General features: G+C 35.1%; 1 protein-coding gene across 1 annotated transcript in view; it reads left to right on the top strand.

Moving 5' to 3' along the window:
• LOC149803047 (serine/threonine-protein kinase SMG1-like) overlaps positions 1–24,027 on the top strand; it is a 257,744-nt gene that overhangs the window by 5,198 nt on the left and 228,519 nt on the right. Inside the window, exons 3-9 of the mRNA XM_089952603.1 lie at positions 5,636–5,694; positions 8,087–8,164; positions 10,573–10,654; positions 16,182–16,229; positions 20,576–20,701; positions 21,155–21,325; positions 22,351–22,521. Coding sequence (XP_089808729.1) covers positions 5,636–5,694; positions 8,087–8,164; positions 10,573–10,654; positions 16,182–16,229; positions 20,576–20,701; positions 21,155–21,325; positions 22,351–22,521 — 735 coding nt within the window. The remainder of the gene's footprint in view (positions 1–5,635; positions 5,695–8,086; positions 8,165–10,572; positions 10,655–16,181; positions 16,230–20,575; positions 20,702–21,154; positions 21,326–22,350; positions 22,522–24,027) is intronic.

The following is a 24,027-nucleotide window of genomic DNA, read 5'->3' as shown; positions in this document are numbered from 1 at the left end:
AATCCTAGTGAGATCTCTGAGTACTATCCCTTTATATCAACATCCTCAGGGCCAAGGTAATATTGTTGACATAAGTGGATGTTTAGATGGGGGGTGGGGTGAAAATAAATTGAAATTTATCATACAAGTGAAATTTTCAGTGACTAAGATTTATGCAGAGAGAAAAAATGGAAATTTTGATTAAATGAAGAGAACTAGTCTGAAATACACTTGTATATTGACAGCTTACATTTGTGTAGTACACTCCACAATGTGTTAAATAATATACATGCATATGAAAAATCCATGAATTCGAGTATTCAATCGTATGTTAGAAAATTCATGTATCAGTCAAGTCCCATTAGAAAACACAACTAAAACTTGTATCTAAAAAAGTTAGTCCTCGTTTGATTGATATCCCATTGTCAAAAAACGGGTTTCCCAAAACAGTTCACTTCGATATTTATTATCATAGTAGCACGTGGCTGTATAGTTGTTTATATGCTACATGTACATGTACAAATTGGCTTAGATTTTGGTCAGGCAGAGACAACTACCATGATACCAAGGCTACCTATGGGGATGAGGCTATTCATAGGGAAATGAAAACGTTAACAAATTAAAAAAGTTCAACATTCTTGTGAGATGTCCCATCTTCATTTAACTCAACAGCCAGATATCTATTGTTTCAAATTATTGGAACTTTAATTGGAGTTTTAAACTGTCATTGATAGTGATTGTAAGCATGACCTTTTTTTGTCCCTAACAGGAAACTTGCACGGTGCAATAAATATATTCCAATCACTATGAAAAATGAAACAATGCTTTAAGTTTGTTTCCAGCTTTGATCAAAGGTCTTTAACTTGCTTTGATGAAGGTTCTTGTTTTATTGAAGGCACCGCTAAAGGTTCTCTTTGAAGGACCAAATAAATACCCATTTGTTATTGCTGCGGCAAAATAAATAATGGTAAAACATTGATGGATAGAGCATTTTTGTATTTGTTTGCTTAGCATAATTAGTTTTCTTTGAATATTCAGCAAAACTATTTTTTCTTGTACATTTTTCAAAAAGGAAATAAATTGCCATTGTGAGATAGATTTTAGTCATTCCCAATTTCAGAGGTTGTTGATTGTAGCTAGTCAGGTAGCATGACTGTTTGGGTTATATTATAGCATAGAGTAATAAGGCCAGACATCAGCATAAGCGGATTCTGATACAACTGTGCCATATTAGGATGGTTTGTCAACATAAACAAAGGATTATGTAGCAATAGATTCCAGTGCAATTTTATATCCAAGTTGTGGCTTCCTGTCATGGTGCCTTTGAATTTTTCAACTCCAACCCCAAGACTGTATATACAGCTTTAAACAGCCAAAGATGTTTTTGCCAAAAGATTGGTAGTTGGTATGTTTTGTCGCCAGTTAGGAAACATAAACACAATTTGCGACATTGGTGAAGTCCGGCACGATCCCTTTTTTAGGACCAAACAGATGCCATTTCTTATTGCAGCAGTAGCATCAAATAAATGTAGAACATTGATTGAGACTGATTAGCTTAGTATTTATTCAGAAAGATCAGTGCTTTGAAGGTAATCAGTTTTCTTTGAAGTTGCAGCCAAATTATTTGTTCTTGGTACATTTAAAAAAAAAAATTAGCTGACATTTGGTTGATTGTAGCAGTTACTGTTCCTGCCTTCAAAGGTTGGTTGATTTTAGCTAGTCCTGGTAGCATGACTATTGTAGTTTATCATATCATTCATTACTTGGTCCAGATGTCAGCATAAGTGAATTATGCTATAACAGTGCACTGTTAAGATGGTTTGTCAATGTGAACAAAGAATTTGTTTATGTAAGAAAAGATAGATTCCAAAGTATTTTATATGAAGTTTGCGACTTCCTTTCATGGTGCCTCTGAATTTCTTTACTCCAAACCCAAGATGCAAGTTTAAACAGCCAACATTGTTGCAAAAAATAATTGCCAGATAGTATATTTTGTCACCAATAAGTAAACAAAAAAAATGATAATTTGTGACATTGGTGAAACCCAGCATGATCCATAATAAACTTTCTACACATTATTTTGTGTTGTTTTAAGAAAAAATATGTGAAATTTCAGAAGCCATGCCATGGTCATCTAATATTAGAATTCATATGCAATCTCTGCCCCAAAATGACAATAAAACTTTACACATTTGTTTGGAGGGGAGGTACTTTTGAGTAAGATTTTTTTCTTCCATGTATGAGAAAAATACATGTATGTGAAATTTAGAGAGCCAAGTCAAGATTGTGTTATATCTGAATTCGTGTTAAAACAGCATGCTATAGTGGGGTCACAGTGTACGTAATGTCAGCATGGTTATTAAAGGTGATTGAAAGTCATTGTGAGATGAGCACAACTTCAAGGGCTTGAAAGTCATTGATATTTCACCAAAGTGATTGAAAGTCATTCAGTTTAGAGATTTTGCTTAAACATAAAATATGATAGAAAATTTTACTTTCACATAATGTACTTTTTATGTTTGGTGACTACTGAAAGTATGGTGATTTTCCCTCATATGCTAGCAATTCCACCATTATCATATTCCACAGGAAGTAATCAAATATTGTGCATAGCACCCCATTCACATGATGTCATTAATACATGCAGACTCTTTCACTTCACTAGTTTAATTGGCACATTGGGTCCTAGACAAAGCTTTCTGTCATAGTTTGAACCATGCATCAAGAAAGTTTTACAAATGTGTGTTTAAAATATGGGCTACCTAGAAAACCCCAGATGGCTGAATCCCAGTGTGGCTCTTTTTTTAAAGACAATTTTGTAAATACTGGCTGATCATAGTAATGATGGCAGTTTATTTTTAAGCCTGTTAAGTATATCATTATTGAAGTTGGGTAAAGTGTTAAAAGTGAGAATTTTAGCTGATGCACCTTGCCTGAAGTTGAGTTTTCAAAGCCAGAAGATGCATTGCAACATGACTGAAGCAGCACATACAGTTAGTGACACCATTTTGAAGGTTCAAAAATATGTTTCACTTCAAATGTACACCAGCTTTCTGATTGAAATCAGCACACCATATAACAGTCATAATTTTTCAGATGCTAAATATGTAATTTAATTGGTCTGATCACCAGCATAAGGGGTATAACCTTCTTGACTGTTAATTTGCAGATTGTTAGTGCCAAGCTATGGACTTTAACAGATTAACCCCTTGATATCTTGAGGTGTGTTGTTAAGTATTGTCTCAAATTTTAATTTACTATTCAGTTTTCAGGTACAAGAACACATGCAGTTGGAACATTGAATAGTAACACAAATTTATATTAATTGATTCACCAGGATTATTTTATATCTCTGAATAATTCAGCACAAGATGAATTCTAATGTACAGTCAGGGATGATTTACCGCCAAAAATCCTAGATAGGAAAAGCATGAGGATACATGTTTTAGCTGTCATTTTAATTCACTTGCAGAAATGAAGAGAAATCACAACATATGTTGAGTTTAAGGTCGTATAAAAAGTGTTTACATTCTTTGCAAATTCCCTTTTGTTGACAAGAAAACTACTGACCTCCTGATTCAGATATTTTAACTGCATGCTTTTAGATTCAAATTTTTAATCGGCTCCTGGGGTAATTTCTTATGGTTTGTAAGTGAAAAAACATAAATATATAATAATGAGAAAACAGTAAATCGAAAAGTTAGCAGTTCTTAAAAATGCATATTTCAAAATACCTTGAGCATAATACCAAAGACTTACAAAAATGGTACTAACAGTTGCCTCGCTTGGCGCTCAGTAATAAGAGGTTAGTGTTAGGGCTGGTCAGCCTGGTGTCAGGATAATGTGACTGGGTGAGACATCATGTTACATGTCTGTAGCATGATGCCTCAGTGCTAGACATCACTATAACCTGTCATACTGCTGACTAAATCACACACATACACACACACCTTGAGCATAACTAAGTACAGCCCTGTAAGGGCTCAGATAAACTTAATAAATAAGAATAAAAATATGAAATTAGGAAATAAATAAGATATTCATTTGATCAAAAGACCTCAGTCAGAACAAGATGATTATCACATTGATAGACTTAAAATCCTAATACGTCATTATGGAAAAGATAGTGAAACTTTAGTAGAGCTTATGTTAGTGAAAATCTTGCTTTCGAGTAAAGTATCCCAAAGACAATACCTGTGAGCTGTACAAAAAATTATGCATAACAACCATAAAGAACATTTTCCAAATTTGTTCCAGCTAGCTATGTATATTTGCATTCAGCAGTGATGTCTTAGCACAGAAAATATTCATACACAGGTAAGGAACAGTTTAAGCTCAGAAAAAATTAACTGATCAGTGCTTATATAACTCGAGGTGACATCTTGTAATTATTTAGATTTCAATAGGACTCGAACAGAGTGGAGTTGGAAGAAAGATAGATTGATATTGAAGTGTTAGGTAAATATTGAACTATGGCCATTTCCACCTCAACCTCATTTTTTTTACTACTGCCTCATTGTTTAGATAAAATCCCAGCAGCATCACAGAAGTGAAAGCACTTGAGGAAATGGTATAGAAGCTAAAGAGCGGGTGACTAGTTAAAATAACTTTAAATATTATTTCCCTTTCATACTTAATTACATTTATCTCTGTTTGGTTTGTGTAATTGTTTCTTGTATTTAACATAGTAATTGAAATTAAATGTGATACCATGAGATGACATTGAAAACTGGTCATCGAAAAGTTATTGAGTATCAGATCTCTTGATATGTATGTTCCTGTACGAATCACAGCAGGTAATTTGAAAATCTTGTTATCGCTGAAGAATTTCAACATTTGACAGCTAAAAGGAATATATGGTCTTATCTTGTATTCCTATAAATTCTAGAGCATCAGTCTCTTTGAGGAACTCGTTTTATATGCCTGCCATAAGCAGCACACATTATGTTATGATCCATCAATCTGTATGCAGCTGATTTAATTTCAGGCATGCAAATTTGAGCTGTCTGTCAGCTATAGTTACTAAACTTTGTGGATGGCTAGTACTTGGGGTAAAGAAGAAGTCTATGGATTTTCCAGGTCAGATGTCAAGGTTACTGACTGAAAGAAGAAATTGGTTTCTGCATTTTAACTCCAGTTCTCTACTACATATATTTACTTGTTTTGCACCATCTACAGTTAACAAGCATTGTAGCTGGCTTGCACTTGGGCTAAAGAAGCCGCCAATTGATTTTGGTGTCAAAACATTGAACATCAAGGTCAGTGTGACAAAGAATAAATATAGCCTCCACATAATAACATTAGTTCATGTCAATACCTGGACCAGACAATGTGGATGGTTTGCATTTGGGGCAGACAGAAGCCTATTTGATTTTGAGGTCATTGTCAAGGTCACTGTGACTAAAAGAAAAAAAGGTATTAGAGAAAAGTGTTAGGTCTTCATTCTCTGCGACTGAAATCTGCAGCACTGTAATTTGTGATACACATTCTTTTCATTTTTTATTTCATGCTTACAAAATAGTTGCAGGTCTCCACTCCCTTTTTCCATCAAAGTGTATGAAAAATTGCATTCACTACATTATCACATGATTTACTCGAATGGGTGTTTATTTAGGAAATTGCATAATTCCTGATAAGAATTCATTTCATTTGACAGGCTGCTGTAAAGACTGCTGATGACATACTTGCAACTCTACAGGAAGTCTTCTTTGAAAGGTGGGTGATTTACATGTACAGGATTATTTTTTTTCTGTGACTTTTGAGTAGAGAACAAGATTATGTGTCAGAGGAAAGTAAAATGCTACCCTTTTTGTATGCAACCTACAATGAGTGAATATGCTTAAAACTTCACTATGAAGGTGTTGTATTTTTCCTCTGTGATGTTTATGTATTTATTGTGAACTTGTACAATTATAAATTATGCAAAATGTCTTCCTGAGGCTGGATTAAGTTGAAATTTGAAATTTTAGACATTTTATGGATGTTAAATTGCCACATCTATTGGATTAGAAGAGCTATCAGCAAAATTGTATGTTGGACATATCTGAGGCCTTTTTCATGTCCAGCCCATATCTAAGCAGAAATACCAACAATTCCAATTTTGGCAGAATGATACCTATCTTCAGCAGCAGATTACGCTCACTTCTGTCAGATTTCAGCCAGAGAAAGTGTTATGTAAGCAAACTATATTTGCTCAGTGTATTCGTCTCTGGTCCATTTATGAATTCTATCCCACCTCCCGTCTTCAAAAATATTTACTCAATAGGGTTACAATTCATCTGAAGATTAATTAATACTTTTAAACCTTATAAATTTCAAATCTGTAAGCACAGTTATTTTAATTTTGGAAAAACAAAAGTTGTCAATGGCAAATGCAGTGTTAAAGAAATGATATTTATAGTAGATGGAGCATATCCTAATTTGCACTGTACGGTTTTGGATTGGATGACATGCATGACAAAAAAAATGATAAAGTCTGTTTTCTGCTTATGTTACTTTTTATGATTCAGATAATTTTTCACTGTACTTTGTATCCTTTATTTTAGTTTGTTATAGTGGTAGGTATCTTACACATTGTGTGTATTATATATGTACTTTTATTATTACTAGCAAGCATCTGCATTACAACCATGTGCCTTATGGTGTACATTAGGCTGTTCCATTTGCTAATAATGGATTTCTTTAACATTGCGCTCATTTTTAATGATTTTATTTTTCCAAGTTTGTGATGAGAAAACAAGGTTTGGTTTGAAATTTGTAAGGTAAGGCTTGAAGGGATTAAATGATCCTCAGCTGGATTGTAATTATGCCAGGTTAATATTTTTGAAGACAGGAAGTGGGATACGATTCATAATGGACCAGATGTAGACTATATAGTATGTCTTGATCACTTAAATGCTCATAATAGCTGTTGATTATTCTTTAGTGAAAGCTTACTCAGTTGCTGTCACAGAAGCATTTGAATACATTGGTTCCTTCTCCTTTTGCAGCAAAATGTTGGCCTTATAAAATGGGTGGCCTATCTTGAAAAGAACAATTTTGTGAAAATACGCTATTTTGATGTTGGACATGGTGGCCTTTCTTGTGAAAGATGACTACAGGAAGCATATTTTGAACAAAAAGTACTTTGAATCGGGTTTAAAACTGTTGGATACAGATTTGAAATATTTCTGTTTAATTTACAGTTAAGATATTTTAAAGCTGACACAATCCTAATTGACAATGATAGGTGTTTGGCATTGAGTCTTTGGAGGGGTAATATAGTATTTCCCATGTGTGACCATCCTGGACGTTACAAATTTTGTTTGCACTCAGTAACTTTTAAAGGACTTATTAAATTGATATTAAATTTGTTTGATGGTGCTAAATTAAGTTTGAGTTTTGACTTTTTGGGGCAGTACTTTATTGATTTATGGCTGGTTTTATTTAGAACTTTCCTTTCTGCAAAGTGGCACTGACCTGCTTTCTGTGTGTGTGTGAATTTACAGACCTCTTGTTCCCTGTTTGATATGAAATTGCCATTTGGTTTCTGCTCAGTAATGTTTAAAGGAGTTCATAGATTGAAATCAACTTTTTTATGAGGCCCTAAACTTAGAATACTTAGGTTTGACTTTTCAGTTTTTCCTGCAGTTAGGGCTCTATTAATTTAAAACTCTTTTCTTTAATTTCCAGTTAGTAACATAAAATTGATCTGCCTCAGATACAGGAGGTCATGGGATAGAACCCGGCCAAGTCATACCAAAGACTTATAAAAATGGTACTAACAGCGGCTTTGCTAGGTGCTCAGCAGTAAGAGGATATTGTTAAGACTGGTGAGCCTTGTGTCAGGATAATGTGATTTTACAGAGCAATGGCCCTGTTTGATTTAATTATTTTCCCTTTAATTTTCTGTCTGTAAAATAAAGCTGATATGAAACTTTATATTTGGAAGTCCTAGGTTTGATTTCAAATACTTTATGGCAATGTTTTATGGAGTTATTGACTGTCTTGACTTTGCCCTTTATTTGCATTATATTGGTAAAGGCATCTGTGTGACAGGGACGTGTTCTCCTTGTTTATCTCTTTTATTTTACATCTGCATCAGGAGTAATTAAGCTATTTCTTTCAGAGGTGGCAAAGAGCTGAAGCAGGAGGTTGCAGTATTTATAGGACTTATTGGCTCAGCAATGGGACAGGAAGCTCAAAGGTAAAGGTTACTTCATCCATCTCAGTGGAATTTGTATTGCTATTAAAGTACTCCATTTGTGGTGTCGGTAATAAAAGATAAACTAGAGCTACTTCCATTGCTTGACATTTCAGCTCCCTGTGTTATATTCTTCTCTCTCTTACCCCACTTTTTTCCCCCTTATAAATTGTATTTCCTAGCTGTAACTACATGTATTACATTTTGGTATTGACATTTGACCCCTTCTGAGGGCCTTGGGAATGGTGGTTCAAAAACTGTATCCTTTTTTACAGATAGTTAACACACGGCAGGATCTGCAATATTTGACATAGCATTGCTAACTATTTCCTAATGATCATGCCTATAAACCTACAACTAGGATTGCCATGGTCATTAACAGAGCTGCACACCATTATCTGGCTAAGGCCAGGTTGACCTCTGTTAGCTTCAGTTTTGTGCGACAAGATGCCAGTCTTTGCTCTTCATCACTCAAGATGCATCATTCATTGGCACTCTATGTGACACTATTGGGTCATGGTTGCTATTTCATGATAGGATAGAAGAGTTCAGGCAGGCCCGCCTAGGAACTGCCCTCCATCTGTGCAAGTCTCTTGGCCAGGCATTAAATCTGAAGCAAATTCAGTCTCAACAGAGGGATTATCATTGGCAAAGAGATAAGAGGCAGAATACTGCCCAGCAACAGTTTCAACCTTCATCAGATTTTAGGCGGGCAACATACCTCGCAATTTTAGGAAGCAGCTTAATAAAGGGGTAAGATTCATAACAGCTGCCTTTGACTTTTTGGAGTTTTATTCCAGGCTTTTTCAAGTGTTAAGGGCATGTGGGAACCTAGGCCCATCATTGACCTCTGTCTTTTCAGGAGGGCTTGATTGGGGAGGTAGCAGAGTTTATTTTCCTAACATTATTGTGATTGGGGAAACATAATTTACTATTTTTAAAATGTTCACTCCCACTCCTCCTCCCCTTTCCCCTTGCCCAGTTACCGTCCGATAATGGGATTACCATCATATATATTACACACACAATGCTGTAGGGCATTTCTGCGCACATAAGGTTTCTGTTCACCAATATTGAAGCAAAACGCATACCGAATTTGACCGATTGATGAAAATAAAATACCGCAATGCTTACCATTTGAAAAGAGGCAATTGTCTCCACAATGTTTTGTTAACATAATATTAATTTTGGACACAACGGATACCACCCATGTGTTAGCTTGACCCACGATATGTCAGCCTATTCTGTGCATAGCTTTGAAAAGATGTAGTGTTTATTAATCAGGCTATGGAAATGAAATACATTACTTTGGACTGTTTCTGTCAGCATTTCGGTCGAGCAGTTAGGTCAGGTTTATAGCTGGTTTTACAAAATTCAACTTAACAATGCCAATAAATGGCAAGGGATAATTTTCAGACTAAACTGACATTGTAAAAAAAAATTTCAGTACAGTTCACATTTAAAAAAAAATAAAATGCTATTGTGTTGAAGAGAACCAACAATTAATATGATGTAATGTGTTACAGCATCTCGTTTATGGAAAAACATTTACTGAAGAATTTACAAGCAGACTATACACTGGGTAATTTCTTGAGAATCCTGTTCTGTCGGCAAGTTGACATTTGTATATCAGACGATTTTGTATGTTTGGGACAGCTTCTTGCAAAATTGGAAACTTAAATTAAAATGCATTATTATTTTTGTTTTAAGGTATACATTTCCATCGTTCATATAATGTATTTATATGATTCTAAAAGATACATAGTAAATAGGTTTTTCTGGGTTACAAGTTCAAGAAGGTCATGGAGTTGGTCTTCATGTTGACATTTAGAAATCAATTTTCATGTGCAGTTAAGGTAGAAATGTGGTATATTTTTGTACACTTTATGAATATCACATCCTTAATTAAAAGGCGATCATTCTTTATTGATACAAATTGGATATTCAACCAAAAACAACATGTGATCCAATGTTTATAGCAATGTCATATCATTTAGCAGAATTACCTGATGCGCAGAATTAGCCGACATGGTGGTATATACACACACACACACATATATATATATATATATATATATATATATATATATATATATATATATATATATATATATATATATATATGCCAGAAATTTTTGTTTCACTGTTCTCAGTATTATGAAGATTGAAGGAATGGCAAATTTTTCAGATCATTGTAAAAATAATTCTAAATGAAATGTCTCAATGAGAATCAAGTGCATAGGTGTCTCTTTATATCATTTCATGCAATTGCTGGTAACAAGATACAGGTTTTAGTTTCCAGTGGCAATGGCACTGTTAAGACATGCTGCTTTTAAAAGTAGTAGCTATTTGGAATATGATATCACTGTTAACAGTGAAGACATGCATTTCAAGCAATCCTTGTTTTGCAGATTTTTCCAGTGGCTTTTTTCCCAGACCAACAGCTTGATGGATGATGAAGTGAAAGCTTTGTATCTTCTGGCTTTACAAGAGGTAATTCATATTCAATAGGAATAAATATACTGTATATGTTGGGACACCAAAAATTTATTTTAAAAGTAATTTTTTGTGCACTGTATGTTCTGGGACACATCATATTTTTTTGTCATAAGTTGTGGGACACCTTTTAAATGATTCGCACATTATTTGTCAGAAAATGTACTGAAACGTAAATTTTCTTTTATAAAAAAACTTAAAAAAAAGAAAACACTGAGTGTTGTTTGTTTACACTTTTCTTCCTAGATGCAAATTTGCTAAGAACAAGAGCTCAAGTAAGAATGAAATCGTTTGTGTATATGAGAATGAGTTCAACTTTTTCTGTTCTAATTTATGCTTCAACAAGTTTTTTTTTATTATTAAATGCCAAGGTTTCTTTGCCATTTGTGCTCGTTACATGACTTATTTTGGCAAAAGCTATTGATGAGCACAATATAAACTATTCACTCTGATTACGTAAAAATATATTCTGAGAGAGAGAAAGAAAGAAAGAGAAATACCGGTAGATAGTGATGGTACATAGTGGTTGATAAACACACTAGTTCCAGAACCTAACATCTTTTATTTACACAGCAGTGATATCTGATATAATCCAAGTACTGCTGAACAAACTTGAATGCCGCTAATATATTTAATTTGAATCATTCAATCTGTCCACATTCTTAATTGCTCACTCAACCTCCTCAGGCTCATATCCATCAAATTCATCCTCTTCACTGCCATCACATTCAGTATTTCTTATGATATTTTCCTCATATCCATTCAAGTTATTGTTAATAACACAAGCTTTAAATGAGTTTTGGATCAGATCTGGCTTGTCCCGAAGCAGTTTGACTGCTTTCACAATCCAGTCCACAACTGTTTGTTTATCTGCACTCTTAATACCAGATGTGTTGTAATTTTCCTTGGAAAGGCCCTCTGCTGCTTTACGGATAAAATTTGTCCAGCTTTTCCTCATGTCGGACTTGACTTGCTTATTTACACTGACATCTAGTGGCTGTAGTTTGGAGGTGCATTCACCCGGAATAACTGCAGGTACCGTGTTACCCCTTCTCAAAGCCTGTTTTACAGGATCTGTAATATGCTCCTGGAATGAATCCAATGCTAAAAGAGATCGTTCCTTTCCTGTTTACTTGAAATATATCTCTTTAATCTACTGCAGCATCACCTCCTCATCAACCCAACCCTTCTCCTGCATACATATGATCCATCCTTTTGGTTACTGAATATTGTTTAGCTGCCTCATACCACAAAAAATTATTATTGGCAGCTCCTCTCTAGCACACTTTTTTGGTCGCCTACAGACCTGTTAGGTAAAGCTTTAGGCAACACATTTTCTTTTGTGCACGAGGCAAGGCAGTGTTTCCCTTTATGCACATTTGTGCATCAGGGATGCACACTGGAGAAAATTGATGCACACATTTTCTTGCAGTGCATTTTCTTGGCGCAAGGGATTCGCATAATGCGATCAGGATTTATTTAATATCCAATGCGTTGGACGAAGGGTGGCATAATGTATACTTCGAGCATTGGCATTGACTGGTTCCCCGCTTTGTTTACTCCCTGTATTGGGCTCCTCTATTCGTATAGCAGAGTAGAGTGCGGGGAACATACAATTTCACGCGATTTCCATTGAGCTCAGCAAGATGTCATCTTGATGTTTAACCTTAATGCTTGTTGCACTAGAAAGTGATCTCCAGATTAAAACGTTGTGCACTAAAAATCTTATGTGAAGAAAGTGAAAGAAGCAGAATACAAAGAGTAACTGTGGATCTGACTTTAATGGAAAATGGAGAAAATAATTCCCATGACTGGAATACAGCACATCCATTAGGATTACCGGTGTGACTTCTGATAGCATGATTGCGAAGACTGCAAAAGTGAATAATCCTTTCGTGACAGGGTTTAAGAATTTTAACAAATCTGCCCTTGTTTGCCACAAGATATCTGGAGAACACATTATAACCCAAGGCATTCTTTCACAACAAAGAAATCAGTAAACTTGCAGAGACAAATGCGTTTATTTCAATTACACAGTCAGGGGCTCATTGCAGATTCTGTTGGTTTTTAACTTTGCTGCAATAAAAGAAAGACCTTAAAGTTCAAGTGTAACTTATTAGAAACAAGATGAATCATTAGCCTCCTTGATTTTTAGATAAATTTGTTCTGGGATGAAGTACAATGAAACCGATGATAGTACACATTTTGTGACAGGCAGTAAATTGACTGCCATTCGGTTAAAAAGATTTTTTAGGATTTTTGTATTGGCTTGTATATAATAGGTTGGTCTGTAATATTGCTTCAAAAAGATTATAAGGAGACTGTTAAAAGTACGATTTTAAAAGAAAAATGAACTAATAAAATTATTCTTTGAATGGACAATGCATTTGTTTGTTAATTGTGCATATTGGTTTATTTGTATGTTTAGAGAGAGAGAGAGAGAGAGAATGTTGTGCAAGTTGCAATATCCTATTTCACGCTGAAAAAGTACGAGTCGGATGAAAATTTGTCAGTATATTTTTGACCCCCACATTTTTTTTTTGACCCCCAGTTCTGAAACCAAGTTTTTTAAATTTATTTTTACCCTGAATTTTACACCCCTGGGGGATACACTGGCAAGGCCTCTTCACTACTTGAGTATTACACTACAAACTTATCCATAATAGCGGAGATCTTTAATGTGGTTATTTTGTTTTATTTTTATTCCCCTTTATATATGCTATGTACGCGATAACAATGACTGCGAGGAATCACTTTTTATTTATTTTCAAAATCCCAGTGAAAACCAGTAGAAAGAAATCAAAGTTGGCTTCCCCATATCGGCTGACTTTGTATACATATGTGTAGTTTTTAAAAAAAATCTCCACGCTAAAAGGAATCCAAAGTCTGCTTATGGGGTCGGCTTGCTTTGTAATAAATTAATTTTGTATTTGATATCCTACTGGTAAGTTCAGACAATGAGTTTATGGCTGTTACATGGTGTGTTTATTCAACACCTGGGCATTTCATTTATATGCCATCTGTAGTCGTAATTGACACAGACGAATTTTGAGTTCTTCAGTGTACATAGTATACACAGCATGAACTTGCTTTAATAAATACTTTTTGTAACCCATGGATTCAAAAAGATTGTCATTTGTACTCACAGTGAATGTATTTATGATAATGATTTTAGTTTGTGAGATATTGTCATTGTTTTCCTGGATATTATACACTCTTGGTTATTTTGTACCTTATACTTTGTCACACATGAATGGCAGGTGCTTTTGAGCAATTTGGTTGATAATTATCACTCTCTCTCTCTCTCTCATTCTTATGTGATTTTCAGCATCCAGTTTTCATTCTCATGACATTCAAACCTTTGAGGACAACCAAACGTGATTCATTTCTCAATATTCACAACAGTGACCAATGTGTTGTGTTGTCTGATAAAAGCGATAACACTGGATGCATGTGCAACTTATACGGAGTTCGTGGATATTTTTTTCCTTTAATAAAATTCTATTGTCAGCTAAAAAAAGTGAATAAATGGTAACAGTACAAGGTTAGTTTCTTTAATTTTTATTATCAGATAAGCATTTTATTTTATCTGTTATAACATGCGGTGTGGTCAGTTGCGGGGGGGTGGGGGTGGGGGCAAATTGAACACAATTTATTTCATTTCCTAAGTCTTGGGACACATGATGTAGATTTTAAAAAAAATTCACCATAGGTTCTGGGACACAATTTTTGGTATATTTTTTCGTGTCCCAACATATGCAGTAAATTCGGTACTATTTCTGCGTTATTACTTTCATAAAAATTATGAATTATGATTGACTGAACAGTTCACATGTGCCCAACAGTTGTACAGTCATATTGATTTCAGTTTTACACAACAGTGCTTTTATTATATTATTAGCTCTGTTAGTCATAGACCAGAAGAACTTATGTGATGGTCTGTGGTCTGCCGTCTGTTCCTCCATTAGCACAAGTTTGTTACCTCTATTCTTCCTAAAATATTTGGAGGATTGCCAGGAAACCTTGAAAATCTTGTGATTGCTACTCCTTCTGAATGGATGGTCATATAAGCATGGGATTGGCACTAAAAGACTTCCTATGATGTCTTGTTGTTCCTTAATGAAAATGGTGCTGATTAGATGTTTGGTATGGCTGCCATCTGTTGAATCTTGTTGTGGCTTGTCCTAAATGGTCATATCAACATGGTGTTATCATTAAAAGTTATGATGCCTGGTAGGTCCTAAGGTGCCAGTCTGATGTCCAATATGGCCACCATGGCTTCAGTATTAAAAATATTGCTATTGCTATTCCACCTGAATGGAACCAGGTTTTTCTTCTACCGAATATACTGTATAGCCTATCATGTGCTGAAAAAGGCATTAAACCCATACCAACCATCCAGCCTCCAGATTGGATGGTCATTTCAACATCAGGTTTTCACGAAAAGACTATTTCTGATGTCTGGTTGGTCCTAAATAAAATTGATACTGATCTGCCATCCAATGTGGTGACCATTGCAGTGATCTTTAAAAGCTTGTTGTTACTCCTGATGAATGGATGATCTTAAAAATTGGGGTTTTCATGAAAACACTTCTTATGATGTCTGGCTGGACTATCTGACATCCAATATGCCCACCATTGCAGCCATCTTTAAACTCCGGTTATCACAACTGTACTTGAAGAGAAAATCATTCAGATGTGTGGTTTTCACCTAAATACTTCTTATGATGTCTTAAGTGAAAATTTGAAATCCAATATGGCCACCACAGCAGCCATCTGAAAAATCTTGTTATTGCTGCTGCTCCTGAATGGAAAATAATACCTTGAAAATATTATCTCAACTCCTTTCCAAATGAATGGCAATATCCACATGGGGTTTTCACTTGTAGACTTCTTATAATACTTAGTTGGTCCTAAATGAAAATGGTGCCAGTCATGCATCCGCTATGACTGCCATGATGATTGTCTTAAAATCTTGATGTCTGTACTCACTCTAAATGAATGTTCAAGATCACATAAGGTTTTTACCAAAGACTTGTAAAAATATATAGTTTGACCAAATTGAAAATGATGCCTAGCTGTTCTAAAATGTATGTACCAAAGCAGCTAATTAGAAAATCTTGTTATTGCTATAGAATATGAGAGATTGTTTCAACACTCATCAGTTAAAGGAAGAAATAGTGTTATCTTGAATTTCTGGAAATTCATTTTGCCCAGTTGAGCAAGTCTCATTGAGTGACTTTTGAAAGGTAAAATATACTTGATAGCTGCTATTATGATCTGGAAAATTTTAAACCTAGTTCTCCTTTCAATTACACACAATTTAAACAAATGATATATATATATATATATATATATATATATATATATATATATATATATATATATATATATATATATATATATATATATATATATATATATATACACATACATGTAGGTATGTCAGTCTTTCTAATGTAGTGTGCATTTAAATGAAGGCATCCAGGAAGGCCTAATAATCAAGAACTTCTTTATATTTCAGACTTTGAAAAATGATGAAAAGAAGCAGCTTACAGCAGACTTGATGCCTGTAAGTCAAGACAATTTTTAGCTATAGAATTTAAATAATAGTAGTACATTATCAACCAGTATTGCATTGCTGTATCTTTACCTAGTGCTAGTCCCCTGCTTAAGGACATTATTCCGTAATTGGAGGTCCAGAACAATAATCAACAGGATCCTAGTATGATACCTTAGTCCACATCCAACAGCCAGAATGTCTTCTTCTGTGCATTTATACATGTGTATATATGTGTTTTGTGGGTGCTTAATACTCGATTTAGATGCTGTTTTGCATTTCTGCTGTTTTGTCTTGTAGTTGTTATTTTCTCCATGTGCTTGGGTTTCTTTTCATGTATCAGTATCCATTTTGATTGATTTGTAGGGCTTTTAGTAAATTGATGGTAAAGCGTGTTCATTCACTTTAAGCCATTCTTTTGTTGCTCTGGTTCATTGTTGTATTTATATATTTCCTTTGAAAATGTGGTATAAAAGGGCAGCATAGAGCACTTACACAAAAATCATCTGGTTTACATTAATGCTGTTAGTGGGCAAACTCACCTCCAAACCAACCATGTTTCCAAATTCAGATTGTATCTCGCTGCGTCAGATACAGAATAACAAGTATATGTACGGTTCGAGGCTGATATGGTGTTACTATTGGTTGCTGCTTATTTATCCTTGGTAGACCTTTATCTACTGATCTATTATTTTCAGTGTGTGTGTCCATTTGGCTGTGTACATTGAACAGTTTTCTTATTTTCTGTTTATAGTAACTGGACATAACACGTTTCTGAGAAAACAGACAGCTTTCTTGAATTTGAAATCAAGTGTCACAGATTCATTATAGTTTGATACAGCTTGCGTAGCAGACCAGTCTATATTTTTTTTAAAACCATGGTCCCAGATATTAAATGTAATGGTTCTTTATTGTTTTTACTTGTGTATGCAATTGGACTGGAAAATGTTAGTGGAGCGGTATTAACTGAAGAATATGTTGCATCAGGAAAAGGACAAAACAGCGCTTTACAAATTTGGAAGGAGGAATTCAACAATGTAATACAGTATTTAGAATTTGTGGAGTTGACTTTACGACCTTTCAGCAAAAGTTAAACATGTAGACTAGTTAAAGTTAATGTTATGTATTAATAATTTATCTTTTTGTTTTTGTGTGTATTCTCATACTATCTACATGGATGTATCCTATTTGTGATAAGAATTTTAGCTAACAACTCCAGATGCAGGCAAGTAGCAAACTAAATGTATGTTTTTGATACAGTTTTCTGTAATTATGGGCATGTAATGTATTGATTACTCCTTTTATGCTCAGATAATGTTTTTTTCCCCACCTACATTACTTATAATTATGCTTATATCTTTGGGGGGATTGGTATTTGGGAACTTACAAAAAAGCGTTTGAGGTTCACATTTAATATAATTTCCCTTTATTCGGTTACCCAGTAACTATTCATTAAGATTGACGGGTATCTGGTTGACTTTTCCTAAAATTTTGACAGCTCTAGCTTGCATTGCGTTTGTGTACATGGATGGTTGACCCCTTTATTGTTTGTGGCTCGTCTTGGGTTTAGGATTTAGGGGAAAGTAACCTGGCTTATCAGGAAGGAAGAAGGGTTGTACCAATTCTCTACTTCTCAGGAATGGCCCTTCCATTCCCAGGAATGAGGTGCGTTACTTCCTGTTGTATGGAAATATGTTGTGGCTAGGTACTTCCCAGTGTACTGAAGTCATCTCCTTCCACTAAGCGAGATCTCTGAGAAATTTTCAGCACATCCAGGTGTAAAGAAGTTGCCAGCTCCAAATAGCAAGTCCCACCTTCCTGAAATGAGAAATGACATTCAGGTCTTGAAAATGGGTCTGAAGGTCTGATGGAAGATATCTTATTGAAACCCATCTGACTTAGGTGTTTCTGTTCAACCTTTGCTGAGCTTGGAGAATTGCACCACCCTGTGGATGGCTGTGCTTTGGCATTGTCATAAAAGGAAAGGGACGGGAAGCACCACTCATTCCCTTTGACACCAAGAGGGAATTGCCATCCTCTTTCACCAGGGAGAGAGGATCAAAGTCCTAGTTCCAACTCTAGGAGGGAGTTAAAATTAAAAAAAGTCCTGCTTTCGGTGCAAAAATGGGGTGATGAACCTGTTAACCTGATCATTCTCATGAGTTAGGTTTCCCTTGTGTATATCTAAGTAGTTGTGCTTTCTCCTGCAATGTCTTCCTCTTCCCAGTGTCCCAGTACTTACCAGGTTAGGACTCTTTTATAGGCTTGGTTGGACCATTTGGATGATGCATGGATCTTTTTGCTTCCAGGACCCCTGTTCTGTTTCACCAGTTAAAACTGCTATCTCTATTTGGGAAAAGGTTTACTCCCTTCTAAGGAATGGTACAGTAGAAATGGTGAAGAACATAGAACATAGTCCAGGATTTTATTCTAGAATTCTTAGTTTCAAAAAGAGGAAAAGTTTTGACTTAACATCAGTTGTTCCCCATTTAAATTATTTTACTTTTGAATAGTGGTTAACAATGGACACAACTGCCTTAGTCTGGAATCCCATTAGTCTGAATGATGGGGCAGTTTCCTTACATCTCCCAGATGCTTATTTTCACATTTTCATCTTCCCAGCTGACAGGAACCATTGGAACAGGAAGAGTTCGTTTAAGTTTGGAGTTCTGCTTTTGGCATAATTCCACATCCCAGAGCCTTCACCAGGGTGATGTGTGTTAATTGTGGTTCATTTAAGGTCCTATGTGTTTGTCATCCTCCAGTACTTAGATGACTGGTTGATGTACAGTGTCCCCTCTTGAAGGATCAGTATATTTGTTCAGTGATGTGACTTGGCTAGGCCTAATCCTCAATCAGAAGTCAGATCTTAACCCTTCTTAGAATTTTGTCTCCTGACAGAATCATGCTCACTTAGTAAGACAGGATGAGTAGACTTTGGATCATCTCTATCTCCAGGGGACTATGAACATGACAGTAGACTTAGTTTCTCTGGTAAGGCTTCATATACAGAACCTCCAGATCTTGCTTCTTGGAAACTGGAGACCTCACAAGAACTTTTGTCCACCTGGATCCCCTTTGGATATAAGTTTCATCACCATCTGAGTTGGCAGGTTTTGACTAGAGTTTTGATTCCTGCTTAGGAACTTCGCTCCATTACATTGATGCTTCAGATTAACTTTTTGGAGGAGGTGGGAAGAAGTAGTTCTGCAGGGCCAGAGGTCTCTAGTCTCAGCAGTCAAGACATTTGCAGAGTAGCACATATTTTCAAATTAAAACAGAAAACCACTTGATGGATTTAGCTCAGACAAGAAACCTTTGAAACATTACTCCAACACAGTACTAAAGATGTCTCAGTTCACACACACCTTGGCTATTTCATTGCACATTTGCCATTTTATTTTTAAAATTGAAGAAAGCTAAGGAGTTTTTAAGGCTGTAATTAATTGTTGAGTAAGGATCTTTTCGCCAGTTTCATTGAGGGAATTACATAAAGGTGGTAGTGCATTGGATGATTTGACATTTTGCTGGTACTACCACCTGTGCAAGCTGTTACATATAGGCTGTTTTCAGTTTTATGCCATTTTCTACCTTTTTCAAATATTAATGACTTCATATTATATTTTTTTTGTCAACCTTTTTCAATTTACATGCATTCCAGACATTTTTAATGTCCTATGCCACATGCTTAAATATTCATTTAAACAAAATCTTGATTTTGCATATTTATATGGCAAACATGAAGAGATATAATTTAGACTTAAAAATTTAGCAGCAGTACATCAGTGTGACCCCCATTACCTTGCCAGCTTCTCTTGCACTTTGCTGTTTTGCAGCTATCAGCCAAATTTAAATCTCAGGCACACTTTGGCCTTTTGCTATTTAGGGAGTTGGGTTTGTTTGGTAATTAATAATTGCTGTAAGATTTTTTTCTGTTTGTGATATGACAAAGTATTTATGTCACTGCTTCCAGAACGTTGTTAAAAAGTTACTATAGAAACAATGAAACAATTGTTTCCTTTGTAAATGGTTAGCCAGTACATAGTAAGTGGTATAAAATTTAGTTATATCTGCAAGATCTGGAACAATTATAAAAAAGTTTAAAGCAAGGTCATTGGAGAGGCAGGTCAGCTGAGGGGTTGTAGAAGGGTCTAGACCAGTAGCAGTAGACATGGAGTCATGATTTAATTTTCTAGTTTATTTCTGTGTTTAGTTACAGGTTTACAGAATCATAATTGTAAGTATCTACAAATACTATGCAGTGTAGATGTTTTTCTTGCCATGATGAATTTGATTATATGGTCTTACTTCTTTTGATCCACAGCAAGAACTGAACTAACTTTACACTTGTATTTCAGATGGTGATGAGTAATACTCAAACACTTTTAGAAAATGCTGACACTCCCGAGTTATTAGTGGCAGTGATCCGAGTTATTCTACAGCTTGCCAATGTGTATCCTCATGTTTTCAGCTCACATTTCAGGGTAATCATGCAATTTGTACATTAAAACATTTTCGTCAGGTCTACATCTTGATATCAAGAGAGGAGTATGTTCTTTTACCTTTAGAAATTTCTTTTAATTTACATTTTCATAAAGATCTTCCTGATTAAAAGTAAAAAATATTCTGTCACAGACCGGTTGAGTTTTGTCAGTCATTGTAAAAGACACTTTTGATATCAGCATAATCTATGCTGTAAATTATGAAGCACAAATTAATGCCTTTAAATGCAGCTAATGGGTTCTTTCGATGTTGTAGAAAACTTTGGCAGTCATATAAACTTCATGTTTTAAATACATTGCCTCAACTGGAGATGTCTCATATTGAGTAAATAAAATATACTTGCACTTTCATCATAAATTTTTTGTTCTTGAGTTTTCTTCAGGGTAACAATATACAGTATGTTGAATTTAACATATTGTGGTTGCTTATTTCAGGATACTGTTGATATTTTGGTTGGCTGGCACATTGATTCAACTCAGAAAGATAGCTTGGTGCAGTTAACTTCAGAGTCTCTTGTTAGTTTTAACCCATTCTGGGTATCTGACATCTCCTTTACTCTCACTCTCCTGGGACAGTTCCTTGAGGACATGGAAGCTTATGCTGAGGTAATTCATTTGAGAAATCAAACATGCAGAATACTCAGTTGATCTGTTTTTATCGTTTAATGTATTGATTAAAGTTCCAATATCATGTATCATCTGTATGCTCTGTAAGATTGTTGTATAATTCATGGATGATACTCAAGTTTGGTATGCAGTGCACAAGTTTTTGCTCAGAAAATTTAGCAACACGTGCATGAATTGAGACATGCTGTGAGTTAAGGGTTAACTCATATAGATGAAACAATTAACTTGTATACTAAAACTACTCAGGCATGAAATAATATATAGTTCCACATTTCAACAAGCCTATTGTGTAAATATTCTGTATAATATTCTGTATTATATGCATGCTTAGCTGTGAATTTTGAAGCAATGACATTTTACCATTGGCTTAAATGTTCACTGGTACCCAGTCAAAATTAGCAACCCAATTCATAGACCATTCATTAGTATAATTTCTTCATTACTTAGTAATGTCAATTGCACAACAGCGGCACTATTCGTGTAAAGATGGGGTCGGAAACTTGCCATTGGACTGCAGTGATTGGTTGGTACTATCACATTGGAGTGGTGCATCCCGAGTAAAAAGAACTAAAGTTTTACTTTGTTTAAAGACAACAGCTGATAATTGTCTGCGTTCCATGACCATCAGAAGTGTGATATCAATGTCAGTACATCTGAAACTGGATAGTGTCAGTCTGATTAAAACTAAGATTTAGTGATAAGTGGGTAGAACTAATAGACACCGCACATGGTAATGTCCTGTTGACATTTTGATTTGATTTCATCAGTCAGTGTACAGTCTACATTTTCTTGTAAGAGAAAAATATTTGGAACAGATCATTACTAACAATATGAAATGCAACACTTTATCCAATAGACAACTTAATATAATTCCAAAAGTTACCATAACTTGAACTTAGATCAGTGAATGTCAGATATTTTTGAGATCAGAGTTTTAATTAATTATAATTATTATCATCAGCATCATCATTCACTATTATTATTAATATTAATTGATTTTGTAGGATATAAGTGTAGTGACTGGTGGTCAGCATATCAGTGAGGAACATTCAGAACCTGAAGAAGTAGTTAAAATCTCAGCTCTCCAGCGTGTTTTCAATACTGTGATCCGCAGTCTTGGTGAGGACTTTGCACCAGGAAAAGGACGTCCGATATCTCTTGAATATATCATCCAGGTAATTAGAATATTGTTTGCATAGTTGAAGAAAAAGCATGAGAATTTTTAATATTTAACAGTAATTTCATATTTTCATATTGTGGTTTATGCACCTATGGAACCATAGGACGTGTAAGATTTGGTTTAACCATGTTTATTGAATAGCAACATTGGTATGAAATACTTCAGTATATTTTTATACAATTATCCACAGAGGTTGAAGCAACAAACTGATTTATTTTAAACTCTCTCCCTGCTTTCCAGTCATTAGCTTAGAACTTCATGGGCATTAGATAATGATTTAAAACAATATACCATGGGTTATGATTGTAACTTAAACAAGTGTACCAATAGGCACGACTGCTCCTGTAGCTTAAGTGGTTATAGGGTCCGCTTTGTTTGAAGCCCGGTCGAGTAAAAATGGTACTAGCAGCTGCCTCACTTGTTGCTCAGCTTTAAGAGGTTAGTATTAGGACTGGTCGACCTGGTGTCAGGATAATGTGACTGGGTGGGACATGATGCTGTGTGTCTGCGACATGATGCCCCAGTGCTAGACATCACTATAAACTGCCACATTGCATACATTGTATCGATATTAATCAACGTGTTAAAGCTATGTCGAAAATCCAAATCACCCACCCCCAATAGACACAGATATGCTGTCAGGGATGTGCAATTGCATGAATTGTGCAAAATTTGTATTAATTCACAGTGACCAGTGATGCACAAGAAATCCTGCATGTTAGTTTAAAGTCATGTATACGAAAATGTACTCTGCATAGTTTACAATTTTTATTCAGTCATTTTACCATAAAGTGATTGTCACAAGAAAAGTTATGCTGGTAGAGATATTGTAGTGCTTGTCATAACATGTCTTTTTTCATAACCGTTGACATATCTGGGTTCTTCAGCTTGACATGAATGGTTATTAAAATTAGCCTACAAAACCATATAGCATTAGAAGACTTAAGATAAATTTATAAATAAGAATTTGAACTGCGATTGGAAAGTAAATATATTTATTTGATCAAAATAACTCAGTCTGAATAAGCAGATTATGGCATTGTTGGACCTAAAAGTCTAATACAGCATTATGGAATCCTGCATAGTAGTCAGCAAAGCACTGATTTAAGAAAGTGAGACTTTGGCAGAGCTTATGTTAGTGAAAATTTTGTTTTTCAGCAGAAGTATCCAAAAGACATTGCCAGTGAGCTGTGTAAAATTGAACATAACACCTATAAAGAGCAGTTTCCAAACTTGTTCTGGTTGGCTAAGCTATCTGTGTAAATGCCCTTTCAGACTGCAGACTTTGAAAGTGGCTTCTCAGCACAGAACAATGTTCATATACAATTAAGGAAAAGATTAAGCTCATAAACAGTGAACAGATTAATGCTTATACAAGAGGTGACATCTTTAAAAGATTTTTATTTCAGTAGGGCAGACTACTCTGGTGGCCTAGTGGTTAGAGTGCCTGCCTTGGATGCTGGAGGTCATGGATTCAAACCCCAGCCAAGTCATACCAGAC

This window comes from Sinohyriopsis cumingii, chromosome 3 (assembly GCF_028554795.1).
Source record: "Sinohyriopsis cumingii isolate HCF-2022 chromosome 3, ASM2855479v2, whole genome shotgun sequence".
Lineage (NCBI taxonomy): Eukaryota > Metazoa > Mollusca > Bivalvia > Unionida > Unionidae > Sinohyriopsis > Sinohyriopsis cumingii.
Note: the sequence above shows the minus strand (reverse complement) of the source record. Positions and strands in the feature narration are given on the sequence as shown.